This window comes from Microtus pennsylvanicus, chromosome 11 (genome assembly GCF_037038515.1).
Source record: "Microtus pennsylvanicus isolate mMicPen1 chromosome 11, mMicPen1.hap1, whole genome shotgun sequence".
NCBI classification, from domain to species: Eukaryota; Metazoa; Chordata; class Mammalia; order Rodentia; family Cricetidae; genus Microtus; species Microtus pennsylvanicus.
Window position 1 is genome coordinate 49,291,314 of NC_134589.1, and position 19,782 is coordinate 49,311,095.

At 50.8% G+C, this 19,782-nt stretch overlaps 1 protein-coding gene across 11 annotated transcripts in view; it reads right to left on the reverse strand.

The window, feature by feature from the left end:
- Wscd1 (WSC domain containing 1) overlaps window positions 1-19,782 on the reverse strand; it is a 39,573-nt gene that overhangs the window by 3,470 nt on the left and 16,321 nt on the right. For all 11 annotated transcript variants that reach the window (XM_075991792.1, XM_075991789.1, XM_075991788.1 and 8 more), the window contains 5 exons: window positions 18,634-18,748; window positions 17,540-17,724; window positions 14,190-14,311; window positions 2,671-2,830; window positions 1,541-1,705 (listed from right to left, as the gene is read on the reverse strand). In XM_075991792.1, coding sequence (XP_075847907.1) covers window positions 1,541-1,705; window positions 2,671-2,830; window positions 14,190-14,311; window positions 17,540-17,724; window positions 18,634-18,748 — 747 coding nt within the window. The remainder of the gene's footprint in view (window positions 1-1,540; window positions 1,706-2,670; window positions 2,831-14,189; window positions 14,312-17,539; window positions 17,725-18,633; window positions 18,749-19,782) is intronic.

Here is a 19,782-nt window from a genome sequence, read left to right on the forward strand (position 1 = left end):
CAGCTAGGAGACAAGCCTCTGGGCACACGCGTGAAGGATATGGCACTGGCATGTCCATGGGGGACAATCTTGATTGGGTTAATTGAAGGAGCCAGACCTGCCCCAAAGGAAAGTGACAACCTTGCCCTGAAGCAGGTCCTGTACCACAGAAGAGGAGGAAGCTGGCTGAGTATAAGCATCCATTGCTTTTCTTTTTCCTGACTGCAGACACAGCCACCTCAGTCTTCTGCTCCCTTGACTTCCCCAATGGACTCCATCTCAAACTGTGATCCAAATAAACCAGCCCTTCCTTGAGTTGCTTCCGTCTGCATTATTTTGTCACAGCAACAGGAAGAACAAATATGACAGCAATCAAGGAACAAGAGCAGATCCCAACTTTAAGGCTGTGGACCATTAGGTAATGTGGTCCAAGTGTGGAGCACAGGGGCTTAAGGGAGCAGAGCAGGAGAACCCACAAACTGGGATGCTCTGGAGGCTTTCTGGATGATGCCCAGAGTCTCTGGACCATAGGTGAGGATACCCAGCTCAGAGAACAGGCTCCTTAAATCTCCATAAACTTGTTTTGGGGTTTTGAAAACACAGAAGCCTTCCTTCGGTAGTGGTTGCAAAACATCCATATCTACGGTGGCATCAGCGCTTTCCTGGTACCTGGAAAATGTTAACTCTCAAACCCAGAACTGGAGGTTACCCGCCAAAGCTTGCTAATGTCATGGGTCAAACACCAGAAGCATTTGCCTTGATTGATTTTTATCAAACAGGCTAGGATGCCATTAAGAGGAAAATTCAAACTATAGCCAAATGAGTGCTAGACCATGCCTGAGAGCCCACAGCCCAGGTGCCTCTTGGCAGCCCTGAAGCTGGCATTCCACTCTTTGGCCACTTATCTACATGTGAATCCAGGCAGCTGGTACAGGCCTCCTAGGCAAATATTGTAGGTCACTACAGCCTGGGCACAGGGGTCAGTGAGAGAAATCAGGGCCGTGTGCTTATCTGGCAACTGTCTCCCGCATCTGTAGGTGCCCTTAGCCTCTCAGGGAAGATGGGCTAGGCTACACATGCACAACCACTTTAAGAACTCGCTGCCAAGCACACTAGGTTGTTTGGTTTCTGACAGTATCAGCTCTTTTTGCAATCCAAACTCTGGTACAGAAGCCCAGAGCAAATGCTGTACCCCGTGACAACTGAGGAATACATTTTGCCAAATTTAGACACCACTTGACTTGTCTGAGGGTCTGCGTTCTTGAGCAGCTCACAAACTTGAGCCGGTTAAGTTAATTTACTCAGCGTAATGAGACCGCTTAGTTTTACAGGGGAAAGATTAGAAATCATAAAGTTCTTGAGCATTTCTGGACTTTTTTTTTTAAATGGCATTTCGAAGAGTTACCATTTGCCAGGAAAAAAGAGGAATGGGCAGATTAATTTTCACCCTTAATCCCTTACTGTCTGGGGAGCAATGGAGAAATTCCAGTGCTCTGAGGAGGGCTGGTCTGTGAGGGGACCGTATGGGGCTGCCTCTTCTTCCCCAGCACCCCTGGCTTACCCTTGTTGTACAGGGTTCCATCGAAGTAGTAGCTTCCTGTGTAGAAGCCAGTGGCGTGCTCGATCAGGTGTCTTGCCCATGTGTTCCCAGCTCCAGGGAAGCTTGACAGAGCCACAAACACTTTAGACTTGTTGGGCAGGAACCTCCTGTCTGTGCACCGGGTGTCTGAAAGCCCAGAAGTCACCAAGGAGTCACTCACCTGCACTGTGATCTCAGAGCTGTTGCTGAAGCCCTCTGGACAGGGACTGGTGGTTAAGCAATTTGTTACCTGTACCTTGAGTGATATGATAAAGCCTCCCATCCCTCGTGGCTAGGAGTTGAGTGTTCTGAGGACACTCACCCCACTCTAGCTCTTTGGGACATAACACAGAGAACTCCAGATTCTGCTAGGGGAGATGGACAGAACTATGAACCCAACCATGCCACTGCAGCGCAATGAACTGAAGCTGGGCTGATCTCAGGCCAACAGCTGTGCTTCTTATGGTCTCTCCCCAGGGCTGGGGGCAATCCCTGGAGGCACTGGACAACAGCGGGCATGCTTCTCTCTATGAGCTAGTCTTCCCCATCAGTCCCTGGGATCAGCAGAGCCCAACTGTGATGATGCTCACCCAGGGGACTGCAAGCACATGGAGGCTTCTGAGGCCTAAGTGCCCTTCCTGTGCCTCTGAGTCTTGCATTATTCCCCTTTTCATTGCTCTTCCTCTCTGCCTCTTATACTACCATCCCCAATAGCTCATATTTTCAAAAGAAGCCTGGCCTCACCCGACCTTTCCTCTCCCTTATCTACTGAGAAGAGATACAGGGAACTCTACATAACTTGTACCCTGTGGCTTTATAGTTAGGCATACCTAGTCTATCTAGCCTTGGGAGCACTTTGGGCCCAGACCAGTAGTTCTCAACCCTTTGCGGTTAGAATGACCCTTTCATAGGTGTCACCTAAGACTGCCAGAAATATCAAATATTTACATTAAAATTTATAACAGTTGCAAAATTACAGTTATGAAGCAGCAACGAAAATAATGTCATGGCTGGGGATCACCACAGCTGTACTAAAGGGTCACAGCATTAGGAAGGTTGAGAATCACTGCTCCAGACCAATGCCACAGTCCAGGAGGGTATGCAGAGCTCACCTTGTACAGGTGTCTGGTAAACCTCACAGTAGCCAGGCAGCTCCTGAGCCTCAGGGGCCTGGCTGCACAGTGTTCCATCCACAGCATCCCGCAGGCTGAATTGGGGGGTAGGGTAGGTACAGTAGCAGTCCCAGCCCCGGAGGATGGCCAGAGGAAACTCCTGTAGGGAAGAAGAGGAGGAGCGTGAGGCCAGGGAGGGAGTGGCTTGTACCTCCGGTTCAGGTGTTAGCTGTACTCTGTGGAGGTGCTACCACTCACACAGGCTCAGCAGGGATGACCACCAGGCTCTGGGTTTAAACCAGAGGTAGTCACAGAAGTGAGATATGACTTCTGCCCTGCAGGAGCTCAGAGCCAACGGGTGACAACTGTCACCACACTGCGTGAGCGTCTGGGCACAGGTGAACAAAGGCCAGAACGCTGGGCGGTCCTGGAACAGGGTCCAGGCTGTGGCCGGCATCTGGCAGGAGTGGTAGAATGGGGACATCAGGGAAGACATCCACATAAGTGAAGCTGTGGGGACAGGAAGCCAGCTCTGCTGACACGGGCAGCTCGGGATGTGGAGCGCTGCATCGTTAGACAACAGACCCTTGGCTAGTTACGCTCCCCCTGGAAATGGACAAAAGCCAACCCTTGGCCTAGAGAGGTCTCACAGCAGAATGGGGACAGATCCTATAGTCGTTTCTCCAAAGACTGAAGAGTAGAGAAACACAAATCCTGTTCCTTCCTGACATGCTCCGATGATGGACGGGACCTTTCTGAGAATGGAAAGTCCCCACCAGACAGAGACTGGACACACCTATTTCTGAGGGCTCAGCCAGCTTTCAAGTGGGCTTTTGTTCTGCTTTGGAGTGTCCACATCACACAGCATGAAAGAGAATCCTGAAGGCCTGGATGTGAAATCTGGCTCACGTGTACAACAATGGGCAAGATGCTCAACCACTCAGACTCTCACCATTGATAAAAGACAATAAAATAGATCCTGTAGGCTGATGGCTAGATGAGCTGGGCCCCAGTGGTTATTCCTGACATCCAGTAGGCATTTCACATAGGAACGGGACATGTTTGGTTTCCTTACCCTTCTGAGTGTCTGCCACAGTTCATTCAAGAAACGCATTCAGTCACCTCCCCAACACATGCCTGTGAGCACCCACTACATGCTGGGCAGTAGGTGGGACATTCAGCCCCACCCCCATGTCTCCCAAGGGGCACAGCAGGCCTCTTAGGCCCACAGCCTGTGTGACAGATGGAGGCAGTGGGTGGAGGATGGTGTTTGTTGCGAAGGGAGCCACTGCACAAACCTTTTTATTTTTTGCCCTCAGCAAGAAATCTCATAAATAAATAAGGAAAATCAATAGCGCTTTCTGTGCATGGCTTGGTAAAGCCGAGGAGCTATGCACTCATGTTAGACAAGAGATAGTGTCGCAGCCAGGGGAGGCGAAGTGGAGCCTGGGGGACACAGCCAGGAAGAAATGCTAATCACTGACTCCCAGGGCACTGTGGAGCCTCTCCTCTGAGCCCAGAAATCCCAGTCCCCCACCTTCCTGTTCCTCTTCATGCTAGGATGGCACTGTGCTCACCGACACAAGGGACTGACAGGTCCCACTGTGTCTTTAAGTAGATTCCATACAGGGGCCCCACACTGCTTTACAAATAAGCCCCCCCGTTGGTAGCCTGACTAGGGACATTCCTGGAAGTCAGTCCCCGTGGATGTGAACTGGTGAAAAGTGGTGTATGGCCCCTGCAATTTCACCCCCTTCCTTCACCATACCAGCGTCCTGCCTTGTCCTTCAGTAGAACCTTCACCCCAAGGGGGCTTCCAGGCCCCTGTGTTACCCTTAGGGAGCACACAGTGGCTTGGCGGTGCCTTGCTCATTCCCACACAGCCTGTGACAGTAGAGTTTCAGAGTGGACCTTATTTAGAAACAATTCTCCATAGAGTTAGTCAAAATAAAGCCGTCAGGTTGGGATGGCCCTTCATTGTGACTGGTGATCTCACAGGAAGAGCAGGCCAATGTAAGCATCCAACAACCCTGGGAGATACAGGTCAAGGAAAGAGGCTTTAGGAGAAACCAAGGCTGCTGGTACCTCCAAGTTATGATTCCAGCTTTAGCCTCCAGAGGTATGTGAAGATTAATACCCGCTGTTTAATCTGCCCAGTCTGTGGTGCTGAGGCAGCAGCCTGAGTCAGCTAAGACATCAGCTCTCTCTGTTCCTTGGCTACTGAGCCAGGCTCCCACCCCTGGGCCTTTGCACCTGTTACTTCAACGGCCTGGAATGTTCCTCCCCACGCACCACTCTCGCTTTCTTCCAGCCCTCATCTCAGTGAGGCCTCCTCTGTCCACCCCTTTCCAAACTGAGTGCTCTCCCACCTTCTTCTCCGCTGTGTGTGCATACTGCTTGTTAAGTTCCTGATGAAGTGCTCTGACCCCACATCTAGGGCTTGGCCAGCTCTGACGAACACACATCGAGGCAGGCAGCACTTCCATCCACCGAGAGGTCCCACTGTCCTTTCTCCTACGTCTCTCCCTGCCTCAACCTAAGCCACCGCCATCCCGCTTTCGATCACTGCGAATCAGCAGCATCCATTCTAGAGTGTCACATAAATAGAATCGCCGAGTGTGTGTTTTTGTGAGCATGGCTTCTTTCATTCAGAAAACCATTTGTTTAATCCGTCCCCGCCGCTTCACACATCGGCAGCTTGTTCCTTCTTACTGTCACATAGAATTCCATGTGTGGCTGGACTGTGCGTTGACCAACTCACTTTGTGACGGCCGTCCCCCGAGCTGTTTCCAGCCACTGTGAACAGAGCGGCTTTGAGACATCTAAGGATGAATGTCTCCTGGGTAAACTCCCACGGACTTCCCCGCCTTTCTCTTCACCGCTGCACTCACCACCGCGCAGCATACCCTAGGTTTTATTTCTTCTCCTGGTTTGTAGTCTTGCCCTGCTCGCAAGGATATAAACAGGGAAGGGATTTCTGTGTCCTGTGTGTCGCCACACCCTCAGGGTCTAAAACAGTCTTCTAATGTGTGACAGGTTTTTAGTAAGTGTTTGATGAATGAACAAATGAATGAATGAATGAACATCCTTTTTAGATTCCACCACCATCAAAACCTGTTGACAACGAACCTGCCATATTCCTGCTAGCTAAGGTCAAGAGCATCAAAGGCTGTAAGGGAGGGGAAAGCAGTTACCTCTGAAGTCAGCCATCCCACCCCTAGGGCCCTGCTATCTTGGGATCCCTGCTGAGGCCAACAGTGTCCCCAGCCTGTGCTCTGCTGAGGCTGGAGGGCTCCTAGCTCTCCCCAGTGGCACTGATGCTGCCGAGGTCGAGCCTTCCATTCTCATATCCCAGGGCTGCCCACTTCATGAGCATGTCACTGCCCCCACCAGTGACCCAAACCCTTTTGCCTCCCTGAGTGGATTAAACTGTCAAGTTTCCGGGTGTTTGCAGAGCGACGGGAGAGCTGCACATAGTAATACAGTTTTATTTACAACATAACCGCCTCAGCGACATCACTGGATCCTGAAAACACAGAACAATTTTCAGTCCCGTGGGATTTCGAGGACACGATTTCCATAAAAATTAAATATTGATGAATCTTATCTCTCTTCCAACTTTCAGTTCTCCCATGCCCCTGCCCCCACTCCAACCTTCAGCGAGGAAAAAAAAAGACAGAAGGAAAAGGGGGGTAGGGAACAAGCTGAAAAAAGCCAGGCAGAAAGCCTGAGCATGGCGTGGGGTTATTGGGATCCAGCAGAGAGGGAGGAGAGGCAGTTAGGTCGGCGTCCTGGGGCAGGATGGATGCACAGCATAGTAGTCTTGATCCTGCACCTGCCTGGGATGGAGACTTGGGCAGGATGGGACTGAGCCTGACCCAGGAGAAGGCATCAGGCAAGGGCCAGGTCTTGAGATAGAGGGTAAGGAGCCATGAGCAAAGGTCTGAGCTGTGGCTGTGGATATCTCCATTCATGGGAGTGGGATCTAGGGGTGAAATGAGCTCCAAGTGCCTTCCAGAAAGTACCCAACAGCTAGGATGGTGGGGATGCGGGTGTGGCTCAAAGAATGGTGCTAGAGGCTCCACCTGCAAGACCACCAGCACCCACTCAGTGTAAAGCTCTCCATGCAGGCCTTTTGCACACATCCAGCCTCAAGATGCCAGAGCTCATGCTAAACATCCATCCCACGGGTACAAGAAAAGTCCAAACATGATGGCTTGGGGAAACCTATGGGTATCAGTAGGCTTGTCATGGCTTTGAGAAGACCCAAGTCCACGGGTAATAGGCAAACTAGACCAACTTCCCAGAGATTATCTTCCATGAAAGCCAAACACTGTAAGAGAGAAGAACTGGCAAAGACACACCCAACCACCAACAGCCCAGGGACCTGGCATCCAACCATCAGGGCAAGAGCCAGATCCTCCTGAGTCAGCTTCTCAAACATGTCCCACGAGTGAAAGACTCAGAGGACTCAGAGAAACAATCGTCGCCTGGACAATGAGCTACTCGGGAAGCACAAAACGTAAGTCGTGACATCACTGGATCTGTGCCTGCAAGGCGTTCTCCCTCCAGGCAGCACAAAAGGTGGAGGATGGAAGTGGCAGGACCAGCCAGCATCACAAATGAAAAATAGCAGGCAGGGACTAGGACTCGAACCGTCACAAGTTCGAGCCCTTCTCAGGACCAACTTGAGAAAGACAAGACACAGTCAGAAAAACATACCCAAAGTTTGTTATGTACTTCCATGTGTACATATGAAACCACAAATCCTTAGCTCCCTTGTTAACGCGGCTCAAGGAAATAATTATGAATGTGCTCACAGGCTAGAAAAGAAAGCAAAGAGTACGAAAGAAATAAGGAAGTAGGCCTGAGATAGGTCCATTAGTGAAGTGCTTGCCCTACAAGCACGGGGGCCTGAGTTCCAGAACCCACATTAAAAAGGGCAGATATGGTGGTGCACACTTGGGATTCCAGAGCTGGGGAGGTAGAGTCAGGTTGATCTCTGGGGCTTGCAGGCCATCAACCCAGCCTACTTAGTGAGCTCAGGCTAGTGAGAGACCCCTGCCTAAATAAAACCCAAAGTGGATGGCTTTTGAGGGATGATAGCCAAGGTTGTCCTCTGGCCATCACATGCATATGGACCTGTGAAGACACACACACATCCACGCTTGTGTGCACATACACACATACATATGCATAAAAGAAAGAAGGAGAGAATGGAGCAAGAGAGGGGGAGAAATGAGAAAGAGAAAGAAGGGAAGCAGACAGAGGGGAGGGAAAGGAAAGGAAGGGAAAGAGAGGGGAAGGAGCAGAGGGAAGAGGGGGGAGGGTGGAAAGTCATACATCTACAAAAATCACAGCACAGCAACAGAAATGTCCAGGTCACAGTAAAGAAGAGGAAGAATGTAAGACACAACAGCCCAATGTTTACATTAGAAAAGAAAGCTCTTGCACACGTACCTAGGATAAGGTCAAAAGGCTGATATGCTTTTAGCTCTTATTTTTTTTCTGATGCATTAAGCTTATAGGTAAGTTTTATTTCTACTTTTGCACCTTCAAATTTTCTGTAACAGCTACCTTCCTACCTTGGCAACCCCCTAAAACAATGAGTACATGCACAGTTCAATATCGCAGGTTCTGTGTGGGCTTTTAAACGACTCTTCTATGTGCTGTCTCAGGGATGCAACCAAGGTCTTACAAAGCAAAACAAGAGCTCAGGGATCCCCATCCACGGACCTTGCTCTTTTGAGATCAAGTCTTACTGTGCAACCCAGGCTAGCCTCAAACTCACGGTCATCCAGTCCCTATGCCTCCTGAGTGCTAGGATGGCAGGTGGGTGCCACCGTGTCTGGTCTAAACACTGGTCCTGAGCTGCTCTTGGAAAGCACATACACGGCCCAACGAAAGAAAACCCTGCTGTGTCAAGGATCACTGATCTCAGACTCCCACAGACTCCACCGTAGGCAAAGACGGTTGCTGGGGGTCACCCTGGGGTGGGACTCTCCCATCTACTGGGGCTCAGGGGGATTTAGTCAGAGCAGGTAAACTGGGGGAAAACACAAGCTCAGGGTCACGCTTCCCTTTCCAGTTCCAGAGGCAATATGACCGGGAGGGGGGTGGGGGGCAGTCACACTTTATTAACCTGCTTGCAGACGGTGTCAGACTTCACAGTTTCCCATTTTAGAGTCCTCACTCCCACATCAGTCTCTGCTCTTGCACACAAATATCAGTCTTTAAATTAATCACCGGAGATGGAACCAGCGCAATGAAAGTATCTAACCTGCTACCCCGGCTGCTTCCCACCTTGCATGGAAGAAAGGAGGCATCGGGATCTCAAGGTGACTGAAAGGAGCAAGCTTCCTTTTATCTCCAAAAAATCAGAAATTAGACAAGACCATTTTAGAGGGCTTTTAAAATGCATTTTTCTTTTTGGTGGGTGGGTGGGGGGCAACTGGAGAGATGTTTGAGTGGTTTAGAGCCCTTGTGGCTGTCCTGGAGGCCCCAAGTTCAGTTCCCAGCTTCCATGTTGGGTGGCTCAGGATTGTCCAGCAGGGGATCTGATGCCCTCTTCTGGCTGCTGCAGGCACTGCAATCACTGTACATAATCTCACATACTCTCAAAAAATACATTTTTTTTTCCTCCTGTGGCAGAGCCACCAGTATGCTATTGTAAACAACCCTTCACCCAGGATCCTGTAAACAACCCTAATGAAATTCCCATCAACATAAATAAAGTTGTGAAAACACACAAGACGCTGGGTGGGAAGAGAAAAGGGGTCAACAGAAAGAGGAGGGAAACAGGAGAAGGTGGTGGGATGGGTGCCCACAATAAAAATACACTATGTGTACTGTGAAAATGCCAGAGTGGAATCCATTATTATATATAATTAACATTGCTAGTGAAAACAGATCATTAGAGGCTGGATTTGGCTCCCAGATGTTCTTTATTGCTCAGTTACCTTCCCAGAGCTTCCTTAAATCTGTGCTATCTACCTAGTCCCAACTAGAGATCCTTCAGCAGGTAGCTCAGAAGTGCTGCAGGGAGGGGGTGCTCTATCTCCTGTTTCTAAGCACCGCTTCTCACATCTGCTGCCCTAGGCTCACACCCTCAGGCTTAGCTCTGCCCCACTGAACACCCTGCTGGGAGCACCGCCCAGGCCCCTCCCCCCATGGCTGGACACTTGAATATGTTGCCCTGCCTTTCCTGTGGCACTGAATTCCACTTTCTGCGTGAAGGCCTGGGGTGGGGAATGCACTGGAAGTTGACCTGCCCGTGGCCTCTGCAGGGAGTGGATTCCTTCCTGACTTCCTTCCTGTCCAGAGTGAGTGCGTGGTGGGACAACAGCGAAGGAATGCTTGGCTGTACTTTCCTGTCCCCAGTCCAAGTACTTCCTCCCCTAGAAAGGCCAGTGGCACGGCAGGACTGACCAGCGCCAGCCTCATCACGTCTGCACTGGGCCAGAAAATCAGCTCAGATGCCACATGCAGTGGGAATGGCCAGACCCATACTGCAGGGCAACATATTCAAGTTGGCTCTCCAGGGCTGTGGGTCTCACCTCCACAGATCTTGGCCAATGTCTGAAGTTTGAGTTGTGACCCCTGAGGGGAGAGTTCCTGTTGGCACCCCATGGGTAGAATCTGGGGTCCTTGCTAAAATATCCTACAATTTTCCTGAAACAATGAACTCTCCAACCTTCAAGGTCCAGTCCAAGGCCGAGACCTTGTTGAGGGGCAAAGGCAAACCCAGAAATCTGCAAGCTGAGGCTTTGAGTCCCATTATACCAGTGAGTAAGGGGAAGACAAGGGAGACAGCCTGGCAGCCTGGGGACCAGAGGGGCACTCTGATGCATCGACGATATTCTACTGGCTCTGCTCTGGCCACAGCTGTAATCCCGTACTACAGAGCCAGATCATAGGTAGACTTCTGTGGCAGCTTTGCCAAGCATCTCTGAGGTTGACCCTGCAGAATGTTGCCTCCTAGAAGGATTTATGGAGAACTCTACCAGCCAGAGCCACTCTCTACCCACACAGAATTTGTCACCTTCCTCCCAGGTGGGTCCCCATCCTCTCAAGAGGATTTGGCTCCAGTAGCAGCTCTCAGCTCAAGCCCTTCCCCGATGAGCTCCACTGCTCCCTGTGGTCCAGGGCATCCTGCCTACAGATGGAGAGTGTCACGCTACTCACCGCACCACCCCCCCCAACTACATCATCAGTCGCTTTCTGTTTCCTGTTGGGGACAAGTAAAACAAAACAAAAAGGAAAACTACGGCCCACTCAACACTAAGGCAGACTCCCAAGACTCTTTGTAACTTTCTCCCCACCCTGCCTTTCACCCCGACTCCCAGTGCCTCTTCTTGCAATGTTGCTGTCTTCACATAGTGGTTACCACACAGTGACCATCAATGTCCATTCTCCTTATCCATTTGCTCACACTGCCCTAGGGGCTCCAGCTCCTCCTCCCCTCTAACTTACCTACCTCTCTTCCAGCCACTAGCCTTACTCAGCCAAGCATCTTGGCTCCTCCCCAGCCATTAAACCCTACCTTGCAGAGCCTCACCCATCGCTGGGCTCTGCAGGCACCAAACACACGATTTTGATTTTAGCACGGTAAACATTAGCCTAGGCAATTCAGCCAATTCCTGCTAAATGCACTTTGCTAAAAGTCACTTTCAATTTGATCACTGTAAAGGGTGACTCTTTCCACAGCTGCAAACCCCTGCAGCTCTCAACAATAGGACTCAAGGAAATGTCCCCTCCTGCTCCATCCAACAGGGCTGGGACAAGAGAGGAGTGAAATGATTCCCATACTTGATGCTCTGAGGGCACGGGGGCCCCTTTTCCATGTGGCTCTGATGAGCTGTGCTGCTGCAAATGCTAGAACTAAGCCAGCAACTCACCCCTGAGGTGCATCTGCAGGGGAGTCAGACAAGGTGCTAAGGTGCCAAACGGCTTATGATACCGAGAGCCTGCGGGGATCTTCTGGCACACGTCACTGTAAAACTGGAGCGATGTGGATTTGTGCCAGTAAATATGAAGGAGAGCTGAAAATAGCAAGAAGTTTCTCATCTTTAAATTATTGTCTGCAACCACCAGGCAGAGCTCTCTGGGCTCTAGAAGACTGCCCGGGGGAGACACATCCAGAATACTGGGACATTTTCCTAGGAGCTCCCCTCCCAGAAGAAAGAGAACCCTTCAGGAGTGGCTATATTCACTCCCTCATCTCTGCAAAGAGGTGCAAATTTAGTACAACCTTTGCCAAGGGCACTCTGGCAGCAGAGACTGAACAACAAAGATACCTCCTGAACCCACAGTGTATTTTTTATTCTCTCTTCTTTTCCTTACAGACTCACTCATACAAAATGACCTAAACATAGTCACTGCGGCACTGTTTGTAAAAGCAAATGACTAGACACAATCTAAAAGCTGAACGGTAGGGGATCGGTTAAATAAATTATAGGACATCTGTGAGGCTGGGAAAGACTGGAGTTCACTTTCTCAACCCATACAGAGTGATCTCTAAGGTGGATGGTCTGGCAGGACAGGGCTAGTTCAGCGGAGTGCAGGCCCTGTGTTCCCCGTAGCTCTGGGATTTGTAATGGACCTGTCTAGGATGCAACCGACTGAATATTCAGTTTCTGAACGTGGTCATAGGAAGCCAGGGCAATGAGCTGACTCCCAGGGAGGAGGCTAGGTGGGAGGGAGGCAGGAGCATCTCTTTACTGTGCTCTACATAAACACATCACTTACTCAAAGCTAAGCAGAGGGGTCCAGGCCTGCAGTCCTGGTGACTGCACTTTTTCTCCCCCCCTCCCCGCTCTTTTTCTCATCTCTCCCTTACCTTCTGTCACAAGAGGTTGCAGTGCCTAAAAGCACAGATGGTGGAGTCAAGAGCCCTGGCGGTGCCTGTGTCCAGGCTTATCCCTCTGCAAACCTGAGCTGAATCCTACAGCCACCAGGGATATGAAGGGTCCCCTGCTGAGATTAAAGCAGCCTTTCTTTGCAAAGGCCTGGCCCCTCCAAAGCTGCTGAGAAGTCTGCCTTTATCTGACCCTAGACCAGTGGTATTCTATATTCTGAAGGAAGTTGGGGTTTGGGGGGGCTCTACGGTGGAAATGGCTCAAAACTTCAGGCAGGTCTGGCAGTTGTTTGGGAGTCCTTATTACCTCTCCCACTGAGTTCAGTTCCCACCATGAGGATGAGAAGAGGTGTGATTTCCCAGGCCAGATGTCTGCGAGTCACCAAACGGGGTGATTGCTCTGTGACTTATGGGCCCTGATGGCAGTGGCTTTGCAAAGGCTGGTGACACAAAGCTGGGGAAGTACTTCAGCACTGCACCCGGGCGAGAGGGAAACGCCTATAAAAGCTTTGTTCTTCCTCCACCTTGCCAGAGAAGCATTTCCAGAGAGCTGAGGAAACAGGAAGAGGGCAGCACCTACTAGGGCTGTAGGGTCTGGGTGAAACGGGAGAAGGGATGTCACAACCGCTTCCCTGCGGCTGTCCCTACTCCATCCAATCCCCACAATGGCCGCTGTCAGGTCCCAGCTCCAGTACTACGTGAGCACAGGCAGACATCGCGATTGTTCTGCATTAGCTGCTTCAGTTTCCTCACCTGCCAAAATGCAGGTCATCATCCCAGTCAACCCGTTAGGCCTCAGGAAAGTTGAATGCATTAACGAGTGCTTGAAATGATTAGTACTTAGCACGTGTGTGATCAGTGTTAGTTTCTGCTCACGGTCATTGTCACCATCATCACAGACAATGCCCTCTCCTCCCCCTTAGCTCTGCTCTGTTACGCTGTCCAATACCACAGAGCCTCAAAGCTACTGTATCAGCCCCAGACCCCAGACCACTGTCACCTAGGGTCACTTGCAGAGAGGCAGAATCCACCACAGGGTGAGGTGGCTGAATCTCAGCCTAATACCTCTGTGCTCTGTGGACACGGAGCTCCCCACCACACCTCACACACTTCTGACTTTGAATTCTGACCTCCACCAGCCTTTGCCCACAGTTCTTCCTGCCATTGAGAAAGGACACAGTGTGGGGACAGTGGCTTTGGTGCCTTGCCCAGCTTAGCCCCAGCAGAGTTCCACTCCCCTCCAAAGCCTGCATTGAACCACAGGAGTGGTTGTGACATGGCCCCTGCAGCCAGTCACAGCCCTTAGCACAGAAAATGGAAAATCCATCAGCTGTCCCTAAGATTGAGCCAGCATCTCTGAGTCCAAACAAGGTCAATTTAACATGTGACATTTGTGTCAAGATCTTCCATGCAGAAAGGCAGGCAGAAACATTCTTTCTAGCTTACGGCCTTCCCTATGCAGACTCAAATCATGTTACCTGTGAACTACCCAAAACACCCTGCGAGACACTGGCTATAAGGCCTGACTCTGCCCTCTCCTCCTTGGCTGCCACTTGGGCTGTCAGAGTGGATGTGTGTGACCCAGCATGGGCCCTGTCCCTGCTCTGAAGCCCACCACGCACACTGTATGACTGATGCACCATGCAATGGTAATAGTTCTTACTTTCTGGGAACAAAATCCAGAGCATGTCTCCACAGTCATGTTGGCCTGTGTCAGGGAGGAGGAGAAGGTGTGGGTGACGTTCTCTGGCAGCGGGAAGCACCCTCGGTAGGTGGCAGTCCGTCCTGCAGGGAAGGAAATGGGGTTTGGGTGAGAAGTGGTATCTGTGGTTGGCTCTGGGTCCTAAGGCCTATGTGAATAGACCCAAGAGGGGCAGGTATCACGAGAGAGAAAGAGAGAGAGAGAGAGAGAGAGAGAGAGAGAGAGAGAGAGAGAGAGAGAAGGGTACAGACGGGCTTGAGCCAAGCACCTGAGAAACATCCACCATGGGAACCATGGTCATCCAGGGTCTTTAACATGGGTCAGAGTTAAGGGGTCACCGTTCCTACCAAATCTTTGGGGGTGGGGGTGGAGGTGAGGGGGTCTGGGTATCTGTTTTTCTTCCCTTCATTTTGTATTTTACTTTATGCTAGCTTTCAGAGTGATCTGGCAGGCTGGTAGTCTAGAAAGTTCTATGACTCCTGAGAATATGTATGGAAAAATAAGTGGATTTGGGCATCTGGACTGCCTGTTGCCTCTTGCTGTGTTGGGGCAGACAAGGCACTCCTGGGCCTTCTTGTACACTGTCCTCACTCTGGTCTTGAACTCCTGCCCGGGTTCTAGGGATACTCCTCAATCCTGTGTCACAAAGGAGTTTTCTTGCCAAGTTGTTCTTCAACCTTCTGGTGCATAAGCTCAACTCACTATTTGGTTCCCTTGGTACTGAGCAAACCTTCTGGAATGTTCCAGCACCAGCTGCTTGGGGATAAGTTTCTTGAGCTGACATCTGATTCACATCCCACACTCCTCTTCCTATCAGGTCTCCTGAGGTTTGACATCTTCACTTAAGCTTGCTCTCCCTGCCACATCTGGCCGGCAGCACAAACTCTCGCCAGGCTCCATCAGGGAAGGAATTTTTCCATATAAACTGTTAAGTCATGCCAAGTCCTGGGCCTGGAAGCCCATCTTGATTGACCACAGAACCAGGGGTCTGGGAATCAGTATACAGAGCCAAGAAGGCTACCTGTTACAGAGAAAATGGCTGGTTTCCAGTACTCAGGACCTGGGCTGTCCAGCCTGTGACTAGCCCTGTGTCACAGACTCGAGGGCTCTTCCTCACTGACAGACATCTTCCAAGCTCTGAGGACTGTTGTGGATGCATTGCATGTCCCAGTGCCAGCTCCTGACAGCTGTATCCTACCCATTCCCCATCCCCCCACCTGCACAGGATTGTGGGACAATAGCCCAAACTAATGACATATACCACACACAAGACTCTGTGCCATCCCGTGGCAAGGCCAGACTTAGCTCAGGCCTCAGAGCTCAATCACTGGCATGGGACAGATGCCAAGGGTACAGACTGAGGAGCACAAGGGAAGGGAGGGCCACTAAGGCAGGGAAAACACAGGAGAAGGAAAGTAACTAGTGTCTCAGGAAGTCCAAGCCATGGCAGGGTTGGGGGGGCAATGGGGAGCCATGAGACTCCAGAATGGAGCTCCCAGAAGGAGGCTGTGTGTGGTTCCCTGCAACCAGCCTCAATACTAAAACAAGAGATGCCAAGAGGCGCTGAGTGAATGAATGAACAGAATGAGGCACGGTATTCTGGTGGGGGAGTGGCGGGGGGTGGAGCTCAGCATGACCGACAACAGGGAAGTGACCCATGTGGCTTGGGTGGTCACAGAAATGGTCTGTGCACATCCCTGATGCGACCGTTTGTGGCTGATGCCATTAAGTGGAGACTGTTCTAGAGCCCTCACTGAGGATTCCCCAGATGAGAGCCCTGGGGCCACGCAGGGCAGACGAACATTGTCGAGGGAAGACACTGATGAAGTGTCAGGACTGACCCTCAGCCCAACTCGAAGGCAAGGGCATACTTGTGCGTGTGTCCCAGCAGCCGCAAGCTGCACTTTACAAAGGGTGGTCACCTGATCACCCCTGACAGCCTGTTAGCATAGCTCCTGGAGAGTGGAGCGGAATGCAAAGGTCAGAAACACAGCTGGCTGCAGAGACGGCACTGACGCCATGGCCAACATGAACCATGATAGCAGTTCTGGCCCACTCAAGATCAGAGGTTGTCCTGAATGACCGGACCATCTGTCCCTCAGCCGATCGAAAGCAGAGGCAAAACAACAACAACAAAACCCCAAAACAAACAACAACAACAAAACCCGAAACCAAACAACAACAACAAAAAACCCAAAACCAAATCAAACCAAACCAAACAAACAAGCAAATAAACAAAAAAACTGGCTGTCTCTAAGTCTGCTAGAAGTTGGTAGGGTGGCCCAGAGTCTACCTCAGGCCTAATCCTGCTAGATCTCAGGAGTAAGGGACCAGGGATCAGGATAAGGGATCAGAGATCAGACTAATCCTCTAAGGTCAAAGAAATAAAAGATCCAAGAAGTGAACACAGCCAGTCCAGTCCTCAGAAAGTCTATGGAGATGTCCAAGGGAAGACAAGGTAAATCTGGGACACACTAGGTGTCAGTGGGTTTCTGCTGAGTTAATGCACTCACTAGCAAATCCTTGAGCTCGTCTGTATTGTCAGTGTCTTCATTCTAAGCCACTGCCCCATCTAGGCCTCTTGGCTGCCAGGCACACCTGTCTGATGCAAGAAGCACCTAAGCATCTTTAGCAGCCAGGAAGGAGTCAATCTCCCTGTACTTTGGCCCGATGTGCAGTGGCTGTGGCCCCCCATGGTCTTCAGGGCTGGGCTATTTCTTTTCAAGCTGTGTAATTCTGGATTGTATGCTCATCTTTGGCGAGAATTTATCTGATAACCCTTGATGCCTATGTTTCTTTGCATAGCTCTCCAGAGAGAGATTTTGTTCTTGCTCCTCCAAAAAGCTCCAGAACCAACTTTATGTTAGAGCTTGCAGGCCCTGGTAGATGGTATAAGTTAAACTCCCAAAACCACACACAAATGCGGGGCTGTAGATGCACATTCTCAAGTCTTATCTCCTCAAACCAGTTTTTGTCCCTCAAGTTCACCACCATACGGCTAGAGACCTAGCTCTATCCAAAGAAGTTAGAGAACAGACTGGAACCCCACAAAGAGAACTGAGCTATCTGTAACCACACCGTCAACCCAGGCTTCCTACTTAGCTTTTGCCAGGGACAAGGGAAAGTGTGCCCAGTCTTGAACCTAGGCAGTTATAGTTTTTGATGGCCCTAACTCTCTCTCCGCAGTATGCCAGGAACCAGTCTGGTGCGGGTGACAGGGAAGGGGGCTCCAGTTCTGGCCTATGGGCTGTGGGTAGGGTGAGTGGGACATGGGTGACATATAAAGCTCGGGATGAGGCTGGCACACTCACGCTTCCTGGAGCCCGACTGCTGCAGCCCCACGCTGTACACGGAGAGCCGACGAACAGCCCCACAGAAGGCGCCCTTCTCCCCCTTGCACTCCTGGTTACACTCCTTCAGGCTGACGCGTGTGACTGGCAGCCGGTTCCCACAGTAGCACTCCGCACCAGCCTCCAAGCCGGCATAGACATAGGACCTGCAGGGACATAGTGTGAGTCAGGCCAAGCTGGGCCTAGAGCTAAGGCTGGAATCCAAACTATGGTTAAGGTCGGAGTCAGGTGATGACAGTTGAGTCTTAGGGATGGACTTGAATCTCCAGTGAGGTTTAGGTGAACAGGCAGGGGCATGGCCAGTGGTTCTCAACCTGTGGGTCCCGACTCCTTTGTGAGGGCAAACCACCCTTTCACAGGGGTCAACCTCACCCTCCTCTTAGTTTCCAAGCATGGAGAAGGTGGGACCTGTCTTTGCCTTTTCTAGGTATAAAATGGGGGGGGGGTAATTCATGACTGCCTAAAAGAATAGGGTGGGACTTGACATAGACAAGGGTAAAAGAGTCTAAGGGGATAGAAACAGGTCAAGATGCCGGGTGTTCATGCTGCTCTTCCTGTCTTCTGACATGAACATATACACCAGTGAGCTGTGACTGTCCTGATGGTAGGGGCTACATGACAAATGTCTGATGGCCACAGGAAAGCTGACCATCTGAAAAAGCAAATTTTGTTGTACACACAAGTAGAAAGGGTTGCTCTAACCTTGAACTGGTCCTCGATATCCCTTTATTTGACTTTTTAAAACAGATGAGCAAACTGAGGCGAGGGACCTGAGTAACTAAGTTTTTGGTGGGCCCTCATACTTCCATAGGATACTCCTAGAACTCCCACGGGTCACAGGGAGAGTCCCTAGCACAGCAGAAATGGAAGCTAAGTCTCCAGATACTTTCCAGCACCTTGGTCATATGCTGACAAACTTTCTCCTGGGATTAGAGTCTGATGAATGGGGGTGTAACGACATCAGGGCAGTCAACCAGCAACCATGATGTCCCTGGGTTCGGAGCCTGTCTTCTGACCTTATTCTGGTGTGGTCAACAGCCCAGCTCAACACTCACCGCTCAGCACAGGCATCCTGGCAGTGCGACACGGTCATCTTTCTCAAGTCATAAAACACTGCCCCCTTCAGAGTTCTTTCCTGGCCCTCCTCACTGAAGCATCCCAGGTAAGTGCCTGCAAAGAGGGAGCACAATAGAGATCAGGCCTAGGAGTCAGGGAGCACCTCCAGCCATGGGAAAGTCTGCCCGCCTGCAACCAGTGAGGAAAAGGGGGGATAGGCAGCCCTGCCTGACCCACAAGCTTCTGTAGAAAGTAGAGGGGATGAGAACTATTCTTCAACTTCTCCCAGCACAAGAGCCAAGTGGGTAGCCGGGAAGCTTTCTGCTTCTTTGCTTAGTTAATGGCCTGATATGCACCCAGTTAATGGCCTACTGTGCACCTAAAGGTAGTGCCAGGAAACTGGAGCCAGACTGCAGCTTTCTCCACCACTCCTCTTCCCTGTGCTTGGATATGAGTTACACACACACACACACACACACACACACACACACACACACAGTATTAATTGTATATACTGATGGGCTACAGTACAATGATCCAACATATGTGTGCGATGGTCAAATCAAGGCAGTTGGCATTTTTATACAGTTGAGTCCTTGTAAACATTGATGGTTTAACGACTTCACTCTCTCTTCCATTCCTAGGCTCAGAGAGGCCCTTTGCCTCTACTGTGGTCCCAAGACACCCTCCTGCTACATTCACATGAGCCAGAGGGAGGACAGGATCCAGGGAAAGTCTGGAATTAGCTAACCTAAGACGCATCATAAGCAGGGGTCTCTTTAAAACAACCTATCTGCAGTGTGTTGCTAGCATATGTAAACAGTCTGTAAGTTTGAGACAGGTGCCCAATAGAACTGACGTAACCAAGTGATCGTGGAGCCCTCTGCCACACCCTCAGCACTTCCCCAGCCAGCGACACACTTGGGGACGACTCCATAGGTAGTAGCATGATAGACCCAAACGTGCACACACAGGTGGGAGCTGCTGACAGCCCTGCCCTGTCACTGACAGGAAGGAGCTGTCTCCTAGACTTGCAGAGAAACTTGGAGAATGCAAGCGCAGCTCCAGGCTTGTAAATGTCACATGCATCATAGTATTTTGAAGAAATGGCATTTGGGAATTTGCAAACACTCTCTCACATGGTCCCC